Source organism: Vigna umbellata, chromosome 9 (genome assembly GCF_029865625.1).
Source record: "Vigna umbellata cultivar VRB3 chromosome 9, Vumbellata_1.0, whole genome shotgun sequence".
NCBI classification, from domain to species: domain Eukaryota; kingdom Viridiplantae; phylum Streptophyta; class Magnoliopsida; order Fabales; family Fabaceae; genus Vigna; species Vigna umbellata.
In genome coordinates, this window is record NC_142173.1 from 7,069,954 (window position 1) to 7,079,350 (window position 9,397).

Here is a 9,397-nt window from a genome sequence, read left to right on the forward strand (position 1 = left end):
CACCTTCATGCCTCTTCATACTTTGGCCCAATCTAGTTAACGAAATTGCTATCATTTGACACAAATACCAGAAAAGCAGAGAATTCAAGATAGTATGTTTTAAAATAATAAAGCTTCTTTGTAACCAAACCATTCATATTAAAACCTTTTAATATTAAAACCTTTTAATATTAAAACAATCAAATTGTATTATTTTTAAGTTATTATCATTTTTAAAATATATTTTTAAGGAAAACTAATGTTTGTTTAGATGATTTTTTCACACGCCCTTCCGAAAAAGAGAATTAAAACAAAGCTAGCTTTTAAAATTACTTTATCCGTAAGTTAAAAATATAAAATAATTAGAAAATTATATGAAAGCTTCAACAAATTACTTAAAGTGTTATTTAATTTTAGTTTATGTAAACATAAATTTTAGTTGTTCCCTATATTTTTGTATATGGAGTTTATGGAAAAATTGATCCAAGGAAAATTCATAGAATTGATTCAGTTATTGTTGTACATAAATTGCAGCCACCCAGATGGTGTTCTTTGTGATGAACACCGATGGAGTAGTTGGAACGTTAATGATACTCAAACCTTTCCTTCTCGAAAAGAGGACAACAACCTAACGGTTGGAGAACACCGTTGGATTAGTCACACTGATTCCAATAAATTTTGCTTAGACCTTCACATAATTTCTAAGCTATTGTTGCCTTGTCTAGCATAGATAGCGTAAAACTTTTCGTCATGTCAAAGCCGATAATTGGTTGTCATTTGTTGCTTAGAAGACTTTCCGTGTTTTTTCATTTTTTTCTTAAGTAATTGATGGGAAGAAAAAAGAAATATTTTTTTCTTACTGCATCACCTAGAGAAAGAGAAAGAGTGTGAGAAATGGTAGAAAAGAAAAATGAAAGTAATTTGTGGGGAAGGAGTGGTCGTCACAGCTACATTTGAGTCACTAAATTCTATTTACTTTGTTTTAAAATTAGAAAAATTAAATATTTGAAGTTTCAATTTTTTACCTCTTATACAATTCCTAATTACTTTTAGAGTATAAAGAAGGACTTGTGATGTTCATTCTTGCACCGCAAAACCTACAACGAGGTCCGAGAGCGTTCTCTTTGGTTGTGTGTATGTTTGTTTCCTCAACCTATGTCTGTTATTCGATATGAGCTTGAAGAAAAAGTGACTGTTACGAAACGATGATCTTTTCTGGGTTTGAATTATGCTGTATGTAAAATGTGTAGGAAAAAGGGAGCACAGAGAAAGCAGTGGTGGGGTTATCTCAGAAACATGGAAGAGAAGAATGTTGAACGGCCATTGTTAGAGAAGAAGAAGAAGTACTACGAGAACTGCCCCGGTTGTAAAGTGGATGAAGCGAAAGAGTTGAGTGAGGGACGTTCTGTACTCTTCACAAAGCTTTTCGTCGTGTGGATGCTCGTGCTCTGTGCTTGTAAGCATTTCACTCTCTTTTCACTGTTATACTAGAAAAGTTGCTTCTGCTTTTTGTGTTCATTGGCTCTCAAGTCATTCCTTTACTGAAAAGAACACAAGACAAAAACATATTACATCTATTACTGGAGCTTTATTCTAACGCACTTATTAAACTATGTTTAGCTTAACTGTGTCAAACGACCGTTTTCTGTTTCTTAGGTTCTCTACATAAAAGAACTTTATGTGTATAGTAACTACACTGTATTTTTCTAACAGTTTGAATAAAAGTTCTTTCCTTTTCAAGTTATTGTCTTTTATTCTTATTATTGATTCAAATCCAACAGTTTTCTTGTTAGAACATTTAGTCTCTCACATCTTGTAGCGCAACTCATACACATTCTAAAAACTTCAGTTCATTCTTGAAGAAAAACAGGAAAAAGGTCAACTCTTAGGGTGAGTGGTTGATCTTTCTCTTGAATGGTATGCACTTACATTCATTTCCCATGTTTTTTTTAATGAAAGAGTGAAAATAATGTGTAAAATGTGTTAAAGTACTTTTGCTTTTCTTGTTTTTTGGGATGAAAAATTGTATTGGTCAAAATGTTTAGGTGACTTTTCAGTTGTTTGAGTTTTCAGGGTTTTTTTTTCTCCACATAGGCAAATCTCATACTTTAATTAAAAAAAATAGGCAAATCTCATACTTTCATTAAAAAAATAGGCAAATCTCATACTTTCATTAAAAAAATATACAAATTTGAAAAATTAGCGAAATAGACGTGTCTTGTGTAGTCTCCACACGATTTCAAATAAAAATGTCACATGTCCCCGCATGACTTTCGATAACCATCTTTAGAACAACTTTCATATGTGATGTAATCAATTATCATTATCCAATCAATTAAAAAGTGAAAGTCATCAGTCTTAAAAAGTATCATTATCCAATCAATTATCATACGTACTCGATTACATTTATTGTAAAAATTCAAACTCGCGTCACATTTCATATTAACACAGACAACTCGATGAAGGTCTAATACAGCTTGGACAAGATGTGATATGACCACGGTCTGACACAGCTCGACCAAAGTTTGTTACAGCTCGGCCAAGGTCTGATACATCTTGACAAAGGTCTGATACAACTTGGCAGAGCTGTTCATATATTAACCGAGCTTTATCAAACCTTGGTCGAGTTATATCAGATTTTGAATGAACTATATCAAATCATGACTGAACTGTGCCTGACCTTAGCAGTACTGTATGAGACATAGACTGAACTGTATTAAACTTTGGTTGAACTCTCTCAAACCTTGGTGAGGCTATCTGCATTAATATGAAGTGTGGTGTGAGTTTGAATTTTTATAATGAATATAATGGATTAAGTATGTATTATAATAAATTATATCACATGAAATTCATTCTGAGGACTAATAAGTTTAACTTTTCAATGCTATGTGGAAGTCGTGTGTCTCCCACGACTTCTTTAAATTTGACTATTTTCCTAATTTATGTCCAAAATATGGCTATATCGGTTAAAAAAACAGAGTTTTGAGGATTTATCCGTTGTTGTTTTCTGCCTGTGTATTAGACGTATTTGTAGTAGATTTTTCTAAACTAGTTCCTTACCATCATGAGTAATTTTTAGTTTCAATATATTAATACCATTTAAGGGACTTTTGATTTTAGTGTTTTGAATGAAATCTGTGTTTTAATGCTGTCATTTTCTTCTGTTCTGTACAGCATTGCCACTATCATCCGTCTTTCCATTCGTTTATTTCATGGTGAGTTTAAAGGGTTTACTGTAACATTTTCACTCGATGTAAAGGATGGTTTTGCGACACTGTTGGAAGTTGTCTGAATACATAGTTATCCAGTCATTGTTTCAGCAGTTTTATATATAATATAAATAATTGGTTACATAATTTTTCTTTTAAATCTTTGTCACAATAACTATTCTCTTAGTTGTGTTTGTCGATTGTTGAAAAGGGTGCATTTAAGCTATGTTGAATAGGAGGTTATTAATTTAGACAGAAATAGAATGAGTTTAACTCTCACGAACTACATAATGTTCAATCTACATAATTTAGAAGTAATTCTGACTCCTTAATTAGAACTGTTAAAGACTGATAAATGCAACTGTTAAATACATTTGTTATGAGTTACTCAAGAAATAAAACTGATTAATGATTAACTTTATGTTGGTGCACACGTCCTCAATGATTTAAAATTTATTTTCAGGTAAGGGATTTTAATATTGCAAAAACAGAAGCTGATATTAGTTCTTATGCTGGTTATTTGGGTAAGATTTCTTCTAGTATTTTCATTTTTTGAAGTCTTCAATTCTTGTAAGCGATTTACTTGTGATGTCTGCATGATACAAAATGTTGCAGGTTCTGTATACATGCTTGGCAGATGTTTGACAGCTTTATTTTGGGGTACTATAACTGATCGCATTGGACGAAAACCTGTTATAATTATATCAATTATTTCAGTGTAAGTATATAAGTCAATGAATTGGATGCTTTCTTTATGTTTTGCTTTGAAGCTTCCAATAATCATCTATGATTACTTGATTTCAGCGTCATTTTCAACACACTATTTGCCCTTAGCACAAGTTTTTGGATGGCTCTTATCGTGAGGTTTCTTCTGGGAAGTTTAAATTGTTTGATTGGACCAGTGAAGGTATCATATTTTCCACTCCAAACAGTTACCAATTTCATGTTTCATCCACAAGTACTTGGATACCAATTTTGAATTTGTGCACATTTAGCTTGTTCAATCTCATTCAAATTTCCATTAGTACATCTATTTTCCTAACTTATTTATTCAACAGGCCTATACTACTGAACTTCTTCGAGAAGAACACCAAGCTTTTGGACTCTCAACAGTAAGCTTCACCAGCTATTCTACCCAGTTCTTAGAACTGATTTTCCACATTAGTAATTGAATTTGTGATTTGGGTTTAGGTAAGTTCTGCTTGGGGCGTAGGTTTAATTATTGGTCCAGCACTGGGAGGCTATTTGTCTCAGGTACTATTTATATTCTTACATTTGTTTTGACACCTCAAATTCTGTATTTAGTTGAGGAATAGAGACCCTTGAAATAATTCATCTCATTTTCTAATACTTTGGAAAAACTTAATTGTAGCCAGCAGAAAAGTACCCTCAAATATTTCCAAAGGATTCCTTTTGGGATAAGTAAGTAGTATTTTGGATTCAATTTTCATCTCTCCTTTTTCTTTCTACCTTTTTATCATTTAATGATGTGCTGATTTTCATTTTCCCAAACATGAATCATTTTTCAGGTTCCCATACTTCCTACCCTGCATTGTAATATCAGCATTTGCATTTGTAGTAGCTATTGGCTGCATCTGGATTCCAGTATGTATCTTACAATCCCTCATATGTTTTCATTGACTAAACATTTTGATATCCTCTTTATTATGTATGGTGCATGTTATTTCAACATTTTAAGGATGACATTTTATCATGAAAAATCCTTCTAGTGTATGCCTTTCTCAGCTTATCTGCGCTTTTTCTTTGCTTCTTATACCCTGTTATACCTGCAGGAAACACTCCACAAGCACAATTGTAGTGATGAATCCATAGATGATGCAAAAGCTTTGGAAAATGGAAGCAGTGGTGGTGGCATTGAAAAGATCCAAAAGAACGAAAACCTCTTCCTTAATTGGCCATTAATGTCATCTATCATTCCATATTGCATTTTCTCACTTGTTGAAGTTGCTTATCTAGAGGTATGATACTCAATGAGGTTAAAAAATTTCTATGCATGTCCTTATATATCTTGTTTGGATATTTCCTGCTTTATTCCATGTGTTTCTAAGTGAACAACATTCATCCTTCCTGCTTTCTTTAGGTTTTCTCGTTATGGGCTGTTAGTCCTCAAAGGCTTGGGGGTTTAAATTTTACTACTGATGATGTCGGTAATGTTCTTTCAATATCAGGTGCATCTCTGGAAAAAAACAATAGATTCTAATTACTGTTGGACTCAAATTTTATAAGTATACATTAGGCCAGATGATAGATGCTTGCAACTATTTTTCTAACTGGTCTTGCTGAATTTTACTGACTTGGGTTCACAAACTTCACATAAGTATAAAATGTTATAGCCATCTCAGGTATCATATATTTTTTGTGCATACATGGTAAAAATTATTTTGATATGAAGAAGTTACTATAATTTAGTTGTACATTGGTTGGTCAAACTGGATTTAATACGAGAGCACATCTTTTCAGGCAGGCAGGCATACATACATACATATATATATATATATATATATATATATATATATATATATATATATATATATATATTGTTTGTAGTTTTACATCAACTAGGATAAGATCAATCTACAATCTAATATAATTAAATGATTGTAAACTTCACTTTATAAACCGATTTTATAAGATTGAATTTAATTTAAAATTCATTTTTTAACATGGTATCAAAGTCATAAATACAAACTATTATAGGAAAATGTTTAATGGATTTATTGTTCCGCTCCTGATACGTGATTATAAGACCATTGATTAATATCTATTCATACACACAAGATATCTATGTTTCACCCTTTTATAAGATTGAGTTGAGGTTAAAATCTAATCCTTAACACTTGCCATTCTATATTTCATATAAAAGATGTACTTTGGGTTTGACAGCCACAGAAATGTGAAATTTTTTACATAGTGTTGATCTGTATATTCGTATTGCACAACAGATGTTATTCACTGACTTCTAAAATGTTCAGGTCTTTCACTTATCATTTACCAAATTGGCATATATCCATTGGTGGAAAAAGCTGCTGGACCTATTTCTGTTGCCCGCGTCTCATCTGTGAGTTTTCATCTGATTCTGGCAGTTATTTCATTTCACCTTTGGTTATTTGAAATATGTCCTATCACTTTGCGTCCATATGCAGATATTAACCATCCCTCTTTTGCAAAGTTACCCCTTCATAGCACTGTTGTCAGGCTTAGCACTATACGTAGTGCTGAGTATTTTTTCAATCCTAAGGAGTATTCTATCTGTAAGTGCAACTCTGTAATAATTTATTAGCGAGTTTGAGAACTGGAACATAGCAGATCCAGTAGATCAGTTTACTTGATTCGGAATTGTTTCTGTATGCTACAAATTTGACTGATTGCGCTTATTTTTATCTAGGTCACCATTACCACCGGTTTGATGCTTCTACAAAACCGAGCAGTGGTAAATTTTTGGATAATTATTTGTCCTCTGATTCTATAAAATTGTGGAGAGCATATATCTAACATGTTGATTTGAAAAAAAGGAACAACACCAAAGAGGTGCAGCTAATGGAATGGTTATGACAGGCATGTCTCTATTCAATGCTATTGGCCCTGCTGCAGGTGGTACAATGTAAGATTTCCTATGATTGAAAGAACCATACCAAAATAGCTAGTCTGTGTGGGTTGGCTGTGCACTACCAGTTTAACTAGTTCTGAACAAACACTTCAACAGTTGAATATTATTTCATTAGCAGAGTTTTGTTTTTATCCATATAGTTTCAATCTCTAATTTTCTGATATGATGATGGTGAATGCAGATTAACTTGGTCACAGAAGCGGATGAATGCTTCATTCCTCCCAGGTGTGATGATCAGCTAATTTATTTGTTCTGGTTTTTCCTTCATATATAACATGGGAACACTCTTTTTGTAACTTTATAAGTCAAAAGTTTTTCTTTTCACATTCAGAAAGCATAAAATATGTTGTTACTTTTAATCTGAGTGCTAACAAGGTCAGATATAACATTTCGATTATTTTAATGGTTTTGGATCAAATCAAATGTGAATTCTTTGTCTAAACTTTTGCTCTGTTTGAGTAGAAACTATTTTATAGCTACACTAAATATAATGTAAAAGTAGTTATCAAGAGTATTGGTTCTTTTACCAGTTGCATTATATTACTATGAGCTTAGTGTTATACATTTATTTGCAGGGACACACATGATGTTCTTTGTCCTGAACTTGGTTGAAGCACTTGGATTACTAATGATGTTCAAACCATTCCTTGTTGAAAAAAAGAAAACAGACACAGATCAGTTACACTGATACCAATCAAATTTGCCGAAGAACTTTCTCTTAGCTTTTGTTCTCTCTTGAGGGCAGTGATGGTAAGTAGGTTCATCAAGTTTGTCATAAATGGGACTAATGATCATGAATCTGATTTTATGGCACCTATTCAATGGAAAAAGGCATACAGAAAAACAAAATCAGACAGAAAAATGATGAATAATCTTTAGGATGAGCCTGATCAAACTTGTGAGTGTATATTATATTCTCTTAGGTAATGGTTTGTTATGTTGTTAAACATTTTGCTTTTCTTTTATCGCTGTGTGCAATAAACGTTAGTGCATCAATAGACCATTTTTTATATAAAATAAATTCATTTATGTATATATAATATTTAAATTTTGAAAAATAAATCATATTATTATTTCAAAAGCATACTTATTATTTTTTGTACCTGGGGAATAAATTAATTATTTTTTCATTGAAATATATGTTTTCTTCTCTTTTGAAGTTTCATTTAATTAAACAAAGTCTGAAGACTAAAAAAAACATAACTATAACGTGTCACGTTGCTAATATACGATTATTCATGAAGAAAATAAAGTATTCGTGTTTTAACTTACATGGAAATTTTCTTACGCTCATAGGCCCTGGGTTGTGTTCTTGAGATCCACCTTACTAAAGAAAAAAATATAATAAACTTGTCCTTTTATAAATCTTTGTTGGTTTGGTTTAACATTATTGAATGCGATGATTGTGTCTTCGTTATACTGTTTGAAATTATGAACAAATTAATTTTTGAAACAATAGACGGTGTTGCAATTTGTATGGATGGAGCTTTATATACACAAAATCACCAATATCATAGGATCGGTCACTCCTCTTCTTATCAACCATTTGTTTCATTTTATCTTAGAGCTCTTTTTATGTGGAATTGGATTAGCTTTAAGGCCTCCTCTCTGTGAATGATTTCCACCTTTGATTTCCCTGGTAAATAAGGAAGGTAAATTGGAGGAGGTTGTCCAAACATCACCTCATAAGGACTGTACTTTATGGCAGTATGATGGTTGGTATTGTACCACCATTCGGCTAGAGGAAGCCATTTAGACCACTCATGGGGAGTATCACAACACATACAGCGCAAGAACGTCTCCAAACATCTATTCACGACTTCAGATTGACCATCAGTTTGGGAGTGATAAGCTGATGAAAGTTGCAAGTGAACTCCCTGAAGGGACATCAAATCCTTCCAGAATCGACTAACAAAGATGGGGTCTCGGTCATTGGTTATAGAATCTGGAAAACCATGCAATTTGAACACGTTGTCCAAGTAGGATTGAGCAACTTCAGTAGCACTATATGAATGTTTTAAGGATATGAAGTGAGCAGCCTTGCTTAATCTATCCACCACCACATATATAACTTGCTTACCCTTGGGATCTGGTAAACCTTCAATAAAATCCATGGTGATATGTTGCCATATCTTCTCTGGAATTAGCAAGGGTTGCAGCAAACCTGGAGAAGCAGATGTGTCATATTTGCATTTTTGACAAATCTCACATGTTAGTACAAATCGACGAACATCTTTGATCATACCCCGCCAATATACTATGGATTTCAACCTTTTTAATGTAGCATCCCTACCAGAATGGCCACTAGTAGAACCTGCATGTACCCGATGTAATAACTCATTCCTCAAAGCACCATCTTTCCCCACAACCAATCTGCCCTTACTTCTAAGTTTATTCTAATTCCAAGTATAATGTTTATGTGAGGAAGTATCTGTTTGTAATTCCTGGAGCAATTTTTGAATGCTCACATCATTCTGCCAAGAATTTATGATTCTAGTCAACATGTTGCTTTCAGGGATGATAGTTGTGATAGCTTGGTAGTCCACAGATTCTTGTCTAGATAAAGCATCGACTGCTAAAT

The 9,397-nt window shown here is 32.8% G+C and overlaps 1 protein-coding gene across 2 annotated transcripts; it reads left to right on the forward strand.

Moving 5' to 3' along the window:
- Nucleotides 1-685: 685 nt before the first annotated feature.
- LOC124831229 (protein ZINC INDUCED FACILITATOR-LIKE 1-like) lies at nucleotides 686-7,814 on the forward strand. 2 transcript variants are annotated; one of them, XM_047305152.2, is made up of 18 exons: nucleotides 686-1,113; nucleotides 1,230-1,435; nucleotides 3,154-3,194; nucleotides 3,652-3,712; nucleotides 3,804-3,906; nucleotides 3,993-4,095; nucleotides 4,247-4,300; nucleotides 4,380-4,442; nucleotides 4,561-4,610; nucleotides 4,718-4,793; nucleotides 4,982-5,167; nucleotides 5,290-5,377; nucleotides 6,182-6,267; nucleotides 6,353-6,460; nucleotides 6,595-6,639; nucleotides 6,722-6,810; nucleotides 6,998-7,041; nucleotides 7,392-7,814. In XM_047305152.2, exons 2-18 carry the CDS (start codon nucleotides 1,276-1,278, stop codon nucleotides 7,502-7,504), a joined length of 1,470 nt encoding a protein of 489 aa, XP_047161108.1. In that variant the 5' UTR covers nucleotides 686-1,113; nucleotides 1,230-1,275; the 3' UTR covers nucleotides 7,505-7,814. The 2 variants fall into 2 exon arrangements, with proteins under 2 accessions (XP_047161108.1, XP_047161107.1); XM_047305151.2 differs by lacking the exon at nucleotides 686-1,113 and having other exon boundaries at nucleotides 1,222-1,435.
- Nucleotides 7,815-9,397: the final 1,583 nt, after the last annotated feature.

Bases quoted from the DNA above. Each gene is read 5' to 3' on its own strand.
- LOC124831229 (XM_047305151.2), top strand. From the start codon at position 1,222: ATGTGTAGGAAAAAGGGAGCACAGAGAAAGCAGTGGTGGGGTTATCTC. The intron at 4,794-4,981 runs GTATGTATCTTA...TTATACCTGCAG, and splicing joins TTGGCTGCATCTGGATTCCA to GAAACACTCCACAAGCACAA. The intron at 5,168-5,289 runs GTATGATACTCA...TGCTTTCTTTAG, and splicing joins TTGAAGTTGCTTATCTAGAG to GTTTTCTCGTTATGGGCTGT.